Here is a 13,080-nt window from a genome sequence, read left to right as displayed (position 1 = left end):
TCCCTCACCACTCTCTCACTTTCTCCCTCACCACTCTCTCCTTTTCTCCCTCACCACTCTCTCACGTTCTCTCTCACCACTCTCTCGCGTTCTCCCTTACCACTCTCTCGCTTTCTTCCTCACCACTCTCTCGCTTTCTTCCTCACCACTCTCTCGCTTTCTCCCTCACCACTCTCTCGCTTTCTCCCTCACCACTCTCTCCCTTTCTCTCTTACCACTCTCTCGCGTTCTCTCTTACCACTCTCTCGCTTTCTCTCTCACCACTCTCTCGCTTTCTCCCTCACCACTCTCTCGCCTTCTCCCTCACCACTCCCTCGCTTTCTCCCTCACCACTCTCTCGCTTTCTCCCTCACCACTCTCTCGCTTTCTCCCTCACCACTCTCTCGCTTTCTCCCTCACCACTCTCTCGCTTTCTCCCTCACCACTCTCTCGCTTTCTCTCTCACCACTCTCTCGCTCCCTACATGTGTTTAACACCGTGAAAGAACCAGTCTAGCTTGGTGGTCCACGCGCCGCCGTACGCCTCGTGAAACTGTGCCTGGAAGTACTCGATAGCCTGCTGCTCTTTCTTCTCGACGGCGAGGGTCTTACGAAGATACTCGACATCGTCGAACGACTGCAGCTCAGGAATTCCCGCGTTCAGCATCATCGTGAAGAGCGTGATGAAGAGGTTGGCGTGCCGCCGCAGGCACAGGTACGCCTTGCCGCACAACTCGTTAAACCTGCGTGAGAGGCGGGAGATACGGAAATCAATGAACGACAATACAACGAACAAAAAATACCACGAACGCGAGCACCAGCTTTGCCGTGGAGACGGCTTATGCATGCGTCTGTTAATGGTGTAGTGAAGTCAACCTCTGTGAGAGATTGTAACTTTTATAAAAAGAACGAATCAACAGTTTGTGTAAGAACATGCCACTGTTGTAAGGGAAAAGCAACCGCTTTTATTAACCAATAGCGAATTCCATTATTAGAACAGATGAGCCGTAATATAACAGTTGTTAGCTAAGATTATTAGGAAATCTGTGACCCGCTCCAGCATAATACGGACTAAGTCGCAGGTCATTGTTTTGAGTAATGAGCACGCACACATGTCAATGCTGAAAATGGCCTACCTGGACAAAAATGAGATTTTTACAAAAATAAGTTCCTAAGTGCATATTTAATCCGGATATATAGGTTCAGATATCTCTAGATTATTATGGTCATTTTTAATTTAAAAAAAAAATCCCTTTTTTTCCTTCGCCCTTTAGACCGGCCCCTCACCGCTTATCCCCGACTGGGCCCCTTACCCGGAACGCTTTATCTCAAAAGCTGCATATTCCGGAATAAGTCGGTTTCCGATCTTCAAATTGCTGTAGATCGGTCAATTCTATAGATATAGCCAAATATTATATATCATTTTAAAGGTAATTAAATTATCTATTCAGATATGCACATAACTCAATTTGTAGAATTTCCTACTTAATCCTGGTTTTGCTGGAGCAGGTCACAATCTGTTTTTATTACAAATCTGGTTGCTACAATGGATGGACATTTAACCTGCAGTGGGACAATGCATGTAAAAACCACTCTTACCTCAATTATGCAATAAAAATCACCAGCATTTGTAATAAAATCAATTCTAATGCGAAATAGGGATTAACCATATTGCAAAAGCATAGTGGTATAACGAATAGTGGAACGCGGGAGGTGGACACAAATTCATAGCAAACAAAATGGTTTATACAATAAAAATATGCAAGTTTACATGCAGACATAACAAACCCAATGAAACGGAATCCCAACAACATCGACTGTTGTGGGTATCCTCATCGCCTTTCGAAACAGAGACAACTACTTCTCTGCATTACTAATATAGGTGCTCACTTTTCAAATTCCTTCGTTTTCGTTGGGTAATCAGCATCCTTTGCGATCACTCTCATGAAGTCCTCAGTGAGTACAAACGGCACACGCTCACGCTTAATGCCATATTTCTTCTTGATGTGGTGCAGAAAGTGGCCAAAGTCTATGTGGAAAATCTGTAAAGCAAATACCAAACAAATTCATGCTCTTTGCTCTTTATGATCATAGGTTTTGGTATCATATTACTTAACCTTAAAACCAGTGAAACTTGGGGAAATTTTAACTTGTTTATAAATACACAGAAAGTAGTAACAAACTTCTCAAACTCATTCTCAAACTGTTTCAATTTTGATGATTTCACAAAGACAACACAATACTTTGAAGAATTATTCTGTCAGTATTAGCAGAATATCTACAGGGTTTCTTCTGAGGGAAAATTAGACAAAGGAGGTAATGGCCAGTTTGGGACAAAAAGGATGGCACTCCAACCAATCAAATAACGGAAAAGTGTAGACCCTGCGTCACATGACTCAATAAACGCACATGGCAATCTAAATATGCTGGAAGCACGTGGTGAATCTGGTGATCTATTTATTTTTGGGTTGACACTATTTTGACAACGGCGGGTAAATACATGAACATTTTCTCAACGGCGATGTTAAATTTAACTTTTTTTTATTTTTTATTTTTTATTTTTTATTATGTATAAGAAACCCTGAATCTGCTTACTTGCCCCTCCTCGTTCACCATGATGTTGTCCGGATGCCTGTCTCCAATGCCGAGAACAAAGGTGGCGACACAATAGCCCGCGCAGGAAAGTGTGAACGTCTCAATAGCCGACTCGTAACTGCAAAATTAACACCAGCACGTGGTATGAAGACAGAAATGGAAAGCTAGCAACACGACACCGTACATTGTGGTCCTGGAACAGTGTGTACATTTGAGGAAACAGCCCTGGAAAAAAGTCGCCCTGGAAAGTGGAAAAAGAGCCCTGGAAAATGAAAAAGTAGCCCCCGAAATTTTGGGGGGGTTTGCAAAAAGAGCCCCGGAAAGAAAAAAATTAATTTTTTCACTGGTCAGTGGCATTTTTAGAGTAGATACTGTATTCTTGTAATAGCAGCAAAAGAAGAATATTCTATGACTGAATATGCAGCAAAAGCTACAACCAGCATATAATCCAATTGAGCTATTTTATCAGCAATCAAATTTAGATGCACATTCTCATGTCTTGCCTTCCCATTACATTCTAGTTAGGTTCTTCTGGACAAATTGTAATCAGACTCTAGTGATGTGAAGATCAAAACCAAAATTACAGACAATTTCATATGCTAAGTACTGTGCATTTATTTCTCCCCAAAAAGGCTGTGTGCGTACGTATATCGAAATTTAGCATAGCGAGCTTAGTCTGCACCAGCATGTATTTAGCATGGGATAGTGTGTACAAACTACAAAAATTTCCTGGCCCAGACTAGTTTAATATGGTGTCAAACTTGCATGACTGACTGGTTTGTATGATGGGTAGAAAATTTTGCCATACTAACTAGCTAGTTCGTTCCAGAGCATGGCCTCGCGGAATTACCATATTTTTTCAGCTAATTTCTAAAGAAAATTTGGCAGACGTGCAACCGCATTAATCTTACAAATAAACTATAAAGCACATGCGTTATTGTTAATATCTTTAATTTTGAACCTCGGACTGCGGACTCCCTCGTTTTGCGGGTTGGACTCTCATGTTCAAAAGTTAATATTTACCCCTGCTAATTTATGAAATATATTAATGTTGCTACTGAGGTCTTGTCTGCGTGTGTCAGTTCGGGGTTTCTTCTACATAAGAGGCACAGTGGCACACCGCCATTGTCAAATTTAACATCAATGACTTAGTCTGTTGTGAAAATGTTCCTGTATTTGTCTGCGACTCTAAACAAGGCAGACACCACGATAGTAGTTCATTTAACACAGTTTCGGCACCATTAATGTCTGCGACTCTAAACAAGGCAGACATCACGATAGTGGTACATTTAACACAATCCGGCCAGAGCACAGAAATACACAACACGCTCTCAACGATACAAATGGCGACTGATTTATTATAAGTTGCATGGGCAGGGATCTTAACTATATGCTGACTATTATAACAAAAATTATTTATTATTAATTTTATGTATTTTCCTACACACAAATTAGACACAGTGCCATAATTGTGTAGCAAAATATGAACACCGAGTGATGAATAAATAATAAAATTATGAACTTATAGTCTAGAGCCCTACACCACCTGCACGGAAAAATTTGGGACAAAACAAACTACTTTGGTACATTAGTAGACATGACATGTGAAATTTTGATTAAATTTAACATTTTCATCGAAGACTGGGAATAGGGTCAGTCAGATAACCAGCAATGAATATTTGCTTATTTTATGTCAAAAATGTAAACTTCCAGGACATTAGACATAAAATAAGGACTTGGACCTATTTCCAACGACTTTCAATGACAAAAGGAAACATTAAGGACTTTCAAGGACAAACGTCAAAATCCAAGGACTTTCAAGGGCTGTGGGGACCCTGTAATTTCACGAATTGAACGCATATTTCCACAGTTGACAACAGACTTACATTTATTTACACAATTACAATGAAGATAGTTTTACCTGATATTCTACTACTGGATCTAACTATGTCTTTAATATCGAGTTGAGTAATAGATACACAACCGCGTACAGTTTCCCTGTGGCATTGTGCACCTCCCAAACGTGATTATTTGAGCAAGCTATTATTAATCACTAGTAAGTATAACGTGTTCGACTAGTGAATGGCTTCTAAACACTTCGTATTCAAATAAAAAATATTTTCTGCCCACTCACTACCCGAGAGAAGAAAATTACAATAGTGCTCGCGTACACGTATGGCATACAAACAGGTAAATTTGGACTCTTCAAGACTACGTACTCCAATGAGCACAACGGGTATCGAAAGATTACATTGGAGCAGTCTCACCTCCTGAACTCTCCATTACAGATGAACTTGACAATTACGTTATCTTGCGTGCCCACATACTCGACTTTTCCTGCTTTAGAAAAATAAAACCGTCAAGACTATACCGTCCATCCTTTATAGAAAATCCATGACAATTCTAGAGAGATGCCCTTCAAGATTCCTGATAATAAGTGAACCCATGTACATCAAATACACATATAAGTCTATGCTTGTAATCAACAACACATTGCGTGCATGGGAAACGCCCGTCCGATAACCTGTCAGTTTCGACCAACTTGATATGCAAATGAAACGCTTAAAGCAATTTCAAATTGCTCCTATTTTAAATGTATATAGAGAATTCATACAATTTTTCTCAACTACATACAGCTAGTGATGGTGTTCATTCACTCGTGAAGCGGGGTGTAGCAAGCAGAATTCGATGAACGATGCTAACCAGTAATAAATGAGCGTATCTCGTATGTGTGTGCAAACTAAACCGGAAGCTTTCTCGGAGCACCACGAATAAAAATATCTGCGATCGGCAACCATCGGTGGATAAAACAAAAACGGACAGTAATATCCTACTTAAACTGAACTCAACCTTTCGCAGTGAGCATATGCATTCGCGTATGCGTATTTAACCAACGTGATTTCCAACCGGCCGAACACAGGTCTTATTACCGTGTTGTGAGACACACACACGCACGCACGCACGCACGCACGCACACACGCACACACACACAAACACGTGAACAACCTTCCACAGCACTTAAAATTATAGTATACCGATCGATAAAATCTATAGGAATTCACCACAATGTTTTACCAAAATATATAAGCGACATTAAAACATAGTTTTTTACACTCACAGTACTTTCAGGTTAGCATGGCCTAGCCAGAGCAAGTGGAAAGAAAACCAGGGCTCTCTGCGTTCTCCAGGGTTACTCCTATATTACTATACGCCAGTGGAACAGAACGTGAGTTAAAAGCTCGAGTGGAACCGCAGGGCATCACACCCTCTGCCACAGCGTCAGATGCGCACACAGATAAAACAGACACAGCACAGCGCAGTACTGTCGGTTGCACAGTACATCAGTTGTTCATTTCCGGCTAAGAATCTCATATCAGTTTAATTCCAGTTAGCGTCAACTCACGAAAAAAAAACCACCACCACACCTAAGACATCGTGCAATCTGGAAAACGTTCTTCTGGGGGCGGCCAGTGAAGTGACGTGAAGAAAAGAAACCTGTGGGCGCCAGTGAAGTGACGTCAGTTACGCGAAACGCTTTCGTAACAGTATCGCCCTAACATACTGTTTCAAGGGCCGTATCAAAGTAGAAGCACAGAAGGATAAAATCCTCAGTGATAATATAAAGCAAGCGCTGTAGGCGCGCTGCATGCTAGGGGGGTCTGGGGGCATGCCCCCCCTGAAATTTTTTGAATGGTAGACGTCTGGAGATGCAATCTGGTGCGTCTTGCGAGAGAGATTTAGGAACAAAATGTAGGAACAAAATTTTTTTAACCCACAATTTACTGGAAGCACTGTGCTTGCTTCCAGTGCTTCTATCTGCGGGCGCCACTGCGTCACTTCACACGTTTTTTTCACGCAGCAATCCTGTGCACGAGCAATAGGCCAGGAGAAATGGGTTAGTCCCATTACAGACAACCCGTCAAACGCCCGCACGCACGCACGCACGCACGCACGCACGCACGCACGCACGCTCGGTCGATCACACACACACAAAACGATTACATACGTACGTGAACAAGGATAACTAGTAGAAACGAAATAGCACAACCGCGAAAAACAGAATGTGCGTGTATGCGAGGTAACACCGTCACAACCTCAGCCGACGCACGAGTATATATATATATATATATATATATATATATATATATATATATATATATATATATATATATATATACATATATATATATATATATATTGTGCAAGTGCATATTTTGTATACACTAACTCTGCTAGTATACATAACTGAGTTTAAAAAAATCGACACCCAGTAGACCTAGACCAGGAGATACGAATGTGGAACATCACAGAAGTGAAGTATACGTGTCAATACTGTAAAGTGTGTGAAAAACATCCCCATACATAGTACGAATCAATGTGACGACAGTAGAAGAGGAAACACATCCAAGTCAGTACCAGCTATTGTGTGCCATCATACATACTAAGATATGTGAAGCGGACTAATGTACCGTGGGCGAATGCAACATGCACAAATGTACACAATACGTTCAATCTATCAAATATAATTTCTCCCGACACAATGTTTGGGTGACATTGCAACATCGGGGTTGATTTTCATCAAGGAATAACTAGGCGTTGCATTGTTCTGCACTATGTGTTTCCACGTACCACAAGTCAGGGTATATTCTGCATTCAAAGGCTCACAGTCGGTTGGTCTCTCTCTACGTGTACTAGTATCTACTCCTGATACTACCCACTCTTACCTCTGCCTAAGCAGCTACAGCCCAAAATAACTTCACCTTTAGCATTATAGTCATATGACTACTACGGAAAAAAAACAGACACGACTAGACTCTAGTTTAATCTATTTTGTTTCTTTGTATCTGGTTACTCGCATAAGACTTTTTTCCCAACAGCGAAATACAATTGAAAATAAAATAACTGTACTAAGTTGTGACATAAAACCCATCACGTCCGCTGATCATGGCCGCCTATAAAACAGAACTAAAAACAAAGTTTCTCCCGGATTTCGTTGTTGATAAATATAAGAGGATACACACAAACGTGAGCATGAAAGAAGCCACTAGCCTGACAGCAGGCACCTGGACTCAACATGGCATCTTCGGATTGCCACTTTAACAGTGAAAATATATACAATAGCTATGTCCTGTGTATAGCAACTGCTGCAATGAATCAATCATGCACTCACTAATTATGGGTAATATTCTGTCAAAATCTAGCAAAGAAAAACCTAAAACTATCTTATATACTCTCATAGAGTCAAAAGCCGTATATACACGTATACCTTCTGATCGTATATTAAAAAGCCTCATTTGTTATATTCACTATGGTATGTACAGTTCATATTTCCTATCAATGAGATACATTTGAAGGTTTCCAATATATTTACATATAAAGTTTGTAATTTTATACTACTTACTCTCCCACGTTTCTCTAAGAACATATATCTACATTATTCATTGTTACGCTCAATTATTCTGATACAAAGGTGGACGGGGAGGGGGGGGGCGTTAAGTTGTTCTTGACCCAGTTATTTAAAGATATCTCTAGATGTGACGTAAACATTGTTTTATAGTTGACCTTCTTAATAATATAGGGCTCATTGCCCGATTCTTTGCTGCGTAGCAATGATATCAACTGGATGGATATCATAACACCTTGGTATGGTATCCTGTGATAAGCGACACTAATAAGGGTATTAAAACATGCATAGCAAATATATCTGCATTAATAGCACATCAAAGTATATAGCAACCTGTGACAATTTGTTAAAGAAACTGACAGCATCACAACTGGTATGTGTTATGAGATCGCTTGCACGTACAAACAGATGTTTTACCAGAAAACAAAATCTGTTTAATTTATGAAGCCAGTGGGAAAATGGGTCTGCGTGCGTGCGTATGAATGAACAGTGCTTAGATGGGTCATTTCCTTTACTCTGAAGTTGCTATCGATGCAGCTTAAATATGGATCTTTATAATATCTTAAAATATAGCTGCTATAAAAAGTCCACATTGCAAAAAATACCACCACTTTCGCAAATCACTATGTTCACAAGATAAGAAGTAGATTTACATAGATGTCACATCACGTTGATAGTCATGGCTTATGATCACCCGAAATCGTGGACACCTCTGCATCCAGTATGGTGTTTTCTCCTCTTCATCCTCCTCACTTCTTCTTCCTTCCTAGCTAATCACTATTCTCCTCCTTCTACTTCGCCTTCTCCTCCTCTCCATTCCTCCTTTCCCTCCCCCTTCTCACTAATCCTTCTCATTCACATTTTCCATCACCCTTCTATGCTTCTTCCTCTCTGGCGCCTTCAACCTCTCACCCTCCTTCCTCTCCACTTTCATCTCCCCCTCCCTGCTCCTCCTTCTTTCCCTCCCTACTACATGTGCTTTATACCATGGAAGAACCAGTCGAGCTTGGTGGTCCATGTCTCACCCTCCTGTCTCCCCGCTCGCTCGCTTTCTTCCTCTCACAAAACAGATAGATGGCGCCACCGACTGGTGGCTAGAATTTACAAATTAATAAACAGCAATCTCAGACAGTATTTACCAAAATAGTGTCAACCTAGCCACAAGTTCCCTTCTCGCTTAACACTACGTTGGCACGCGTAAACCTACGACGTGTAACAGTCGGAGAGCCTGGTCGGTTTAGTGTCAACCCAAAAATAAATACAGTGTTTCCTCTGCATTGACATGCGCCTCGCTCAAATTCTCAGCCGTGGCACAGAAATTTGTCAAAAAAATCGCCTAGCTGACGAAAATCACTGTTCTTCCATCAATAAACTACACTTTATTGTACTAAAATCGAAATAAAGCTTCAAACGTAAAACACAATGCCGCGTACTTATACGATACTGTCAACACGCGAATCTTGGCAAGGCCTATAGATAAACACAGGATAGGAAGACGATTGGTCATGTACTTGAGCGCCACAGGCGCCATGTTGACTCTAGCAGCGAATTAAGGGTGCTATATCAACGCATACGCATGGGTGTTCATTTGTATTCTACACCAGGAAAGTGCTTTCATTGAAATATAATCGCATTTCATGCTGTTAAGCATTATTAACGCAAATGAGAGCATATAAAAATAATTAACTAATAATCTTTTTTTTAATCTTCGGTTGAATTATGTATTTTTCAAATGTATGAACTTCAAATTCATAAGATCATTGATACAGAGAAGATAAATATAACCGGAAGCTTCCGGATCTTTGCCACGCTCCAGGCATTCGCCTCGTTTTCGACGGTATTACTATTTAATGTGAATACTTGTATCATTTCATATTCATTGTTTATTTGTTCTCTTTGAGAACTTGAAAAAGAGATTCAAGAGTCTCATACAATGTGTTCAGAATAGCTCAGAATGAACCAAATTGCACCATTTTTTCCAAAATTCCCAGGGGAACCATGCCCCCGGACCCCCCTAGCTGGGCGAGCTGCAGTGCTCGCTTTGCTAGGTCGTCGAGACGCGCAAACGTGCCTTTGAATCCATTATCCACGTTTTTTCCCCCCAAACTGGCCATTACCTCAATTGTCTAATTTTCCCTCAGAAAAAACCCTGCAGTTTACTAAATAGTGTACTGATACCAAGGCTTTTTAATCTGAAATCTGGAACATGGCAATGTGACGTTGCAAAACCTCCGAGCTCTATGGCGTAACATAGAGATGTAGATTGCTAGCAAAACAGGAGCGGCAACGAGGTAATAAACAAAGACGTTACGCAATTCATAACGACGTTGGGCCGATTAGCAGATGATATTATTGGCGGCATAATTATCCTTACTGCGGTTTCTAATAAATGTGACAACAGTAAATATTCATAAGCAATTATGAAACCATGGATGTGGCAATGGGCCAAATGCAAGGGTGTTGCTCAAACAACACCAAATTCGGGGAAGAACTACCAATCAATAACAGCTAGTTTAGTATAGGGCCTGCGATTCGTCAAGAGCAGGATGCGACTATGCAGCGGTCAAAGAGGGAAGCCTCTTCTTACATAAGGGGTATGATCGGGAGAGGATGGCGAAAGGGCGACAGTTTACAGAGGACAGAGGAAGGTAGAGAGTGGCGAAGGGAGAATACGCTCTTGGCGGTCACTGCAAGTTGCGCTTATGTATGTCGCACCATATATATATACAATAAATTTATCAGTATTCTACCATATTCCTTGGACCGTCACTGCTTGCTTTCCAGTAAGAAACAAACATCCCTACAGTAACATGACATCATGAAAGGTGTATTGCGCCTTTATATAATCATTGTTTAGCTGTAAAACGTAGGGAAATGTTGGCCGTTGATCGACAACCATGCATGTCTAGAAAGCAGAGATCTTAAATTACTGAAAACTGGATTCAACAAAAAGAGAATTGTATTCAGTCCTGAAAAATACGTGCTTGGGCAATTCCACGGTGACTGACGTGACATTTTTTTTGTCATTTCTAAACATTCAGCTCAGATCTTAGACAACTTGTAGTACGGTACCTTCTTCCTTCAAGTATTTAGGACTAGCGGTATACCCGGCGTTGCCCGGGGAAATCAGAGGCGTTACTCAGTTGGTGACCACTTGGTTGAAAGGAAAATGCAAAAAAAGCTAACTATATCTATCTATCCATGCATCCATCCATGCATCCATCCATCCATCCCATTCCATGCCATGCCATCCTATCTCATGCCATCCCATGCCATCCCATGACATGCCATGCCATCGCACCGCATCCCATGCCATGCCATGCCATGCCATCCTATCCCATCCCATGCCATCGCATGCCATCCCATCCCATCCCAAACAGTAAAAAATAAGAATAATAATATGTTAATCTGAACGCACCGCCATCTATTGATGAATATAATTTTTATTAATCTTTAACTTTTTAACTTTATAAAGTTTCAGCCAGAACCACCTCCCATACGTGCTGATTCTGAAAATATCTTTAGTTTTCCTCTAGGCTGCAGAGTTCTCTAGTTATGCGAGTACGAACTAATTCGGCTGAACAACTTTATATATATACTAGCTGGGCTACCCGGCGATGCCCGGGATTTTTTGGGGGTTACTGCTTTTCTGCTATTTCATGCGTTTTGTGCTATTGCTTGCGTTTCGGCATTTCATGCGATTGCCTGATTTTGAGCCTGACTATAGTTGAGCGCTATAGGATTGCTATTTACTTTTCCGCTGCGCTAGGATTCGTCTTGACTTTTCTGCTGCAGTGCATAGTGGAGCGCTAGGATTGCTGTGATTGTTAAGTTTTCTGGTGCGCTAGTATTTTTTGGGGGGAAATGTGTTGTTTGTTTTTTGGCCGTTATTTTGGCCTTTTTGTGGAAATTGTTTTTGGCCTCCCGCTCATCCCATCAGACCTGCCATTTGACTTCAAGAGGCTGCAGTTTCCAGTCAAGCTGAGCTTTGCCATGTCCATCAACAAGGCCCAGGGCCAGTCCCTCAAGGTCGTTGGACTCAACCTCAGTGAGCCAGTGTTTTCCCATGGCCAGCTCTATGTGGGGTGCTCCAGGGTGGGTAACCCAGACAACCTCTACATTCTCTCTGAAGATGGCAACACCAAGAATGTTGTGTACGAAGAAGCACTGCACAACTGAACAAATTCTTGCGACAGATTCATAAAATCACAATAAGGTCAGTACAGCCGCCATGCCAGACTAAATTCGACCTCTTTTCTCCTTTATCCCGGGCATCGCCGGGGGGTCACCCGTGAAGTATATTCTCAATCAGCATGACGCGACGACCATTTTATTTCTCGGGATGAAGACACTTTCACCCTTGCCCTTCCCTGTCATGATTTTGGCTTCAATGACTCTGGGCATGAGCTGCTTGACTGTGAGCCTTGTGCCGTTGCAGAGCTTTGGAGCATCCAGGTTGCGCATTAGCAATATGGGCGCGCCGACCTTGAGCACCAAGTTGTGTGGTGGCAGACCTGAGGGCGCCAGGCTGTTGAGAAACTCGGTCGGATAGTGCACCACCTGGTGAGGATCAAGAACTGTGTCGATGGACTTGTAGCTCGTTGGGTCACCAGGCAGTTGCTCCAGCAGCTTGGCATTGACATCATCGACGGCCAAATTCTTAGGAGCAAGAATGGCTCGCTCGCTCAGCCAGTCTTGGTCTTGGTAGCGGAGGTGGAGGTTTGGGAACACTTTGGTCATGAGCTGGGTCATGTCCGCCGCTGCTTTCCCAAATGGCAGCTTCACTTGGCCATCGGCTGTGGTGGTGAGTCTGCCATTGCCGACCTCGAGCAGTTGCTGAGAGAAGCGGTCAGCTTCTTGATCGCCGGTGAGCTGCACCCTGATGTTGGTGTTGAGGCTGTGGCGGTTGACCTTGCTCCAGAGGTACGACGACTTGATGCAGGCATTGACAGCATGTGCTCTTGTTCCTTTCGGAATGACTGGTAAGGTTTGGCGATGCCCGGGATAAGGCTCACAGTCAAGCAGCTCATGCCCAGAGTCATTGAAGCCAAAATCATGACAGGCAAGGGCAAGGGTGAAAGTGTCTTCATCCCGAGGATCCCG

General features: G+C 42.1%; 1 protein-coding gene across 1 annotated transcript in view; it reads right to left on the bottom strand.

Moving 5' to 3' along the window:
• Positions 1 to 390: 390 nt before the first annotated feature.
• The window catches only part of LOC106821222 (phosphatidylinositol 4,5-bisphosphate 3-kinase catalytic subunit alpha isoform-like), a gene marked incomplete at its 5' end in the record, with an annotated part of 21,795 nt that continues 9,105 nt past the window's right edge, over positions 391 to 13,080 (bottom strand). The window contains 3 exon segments of the mRNA XM_014825930.1: positions 391 to 721; positions 1,869 to 2,020; positions 2,574 to 2,691. Coding sequence (XP_014681416.1) covers positions 460 to 721; positions 1,869 to 2,020; positions 2,574 to 2,691 — 532 coding nt within the window.

Source organism: Priapulus caudatus, unplaced genomic scaffold (genome assembly GCF_000485595.1).
Source record: "Priapulus caudatus unplaced genomic scaffold, Priapulus_caudatus-5.0.1 Scaffold64, whole genome shotgun sequence".
Classification (NCBI taxonomy): Eukaryota; Metazoa; Priapulida; class Priapulimorpha; order Priapulimorphida; family Priapulidae; genus Priapulus; species Priapulus caudatus.
This window is presented reverse-complemented; position numbering and strand designations above follow the sequence as displayed.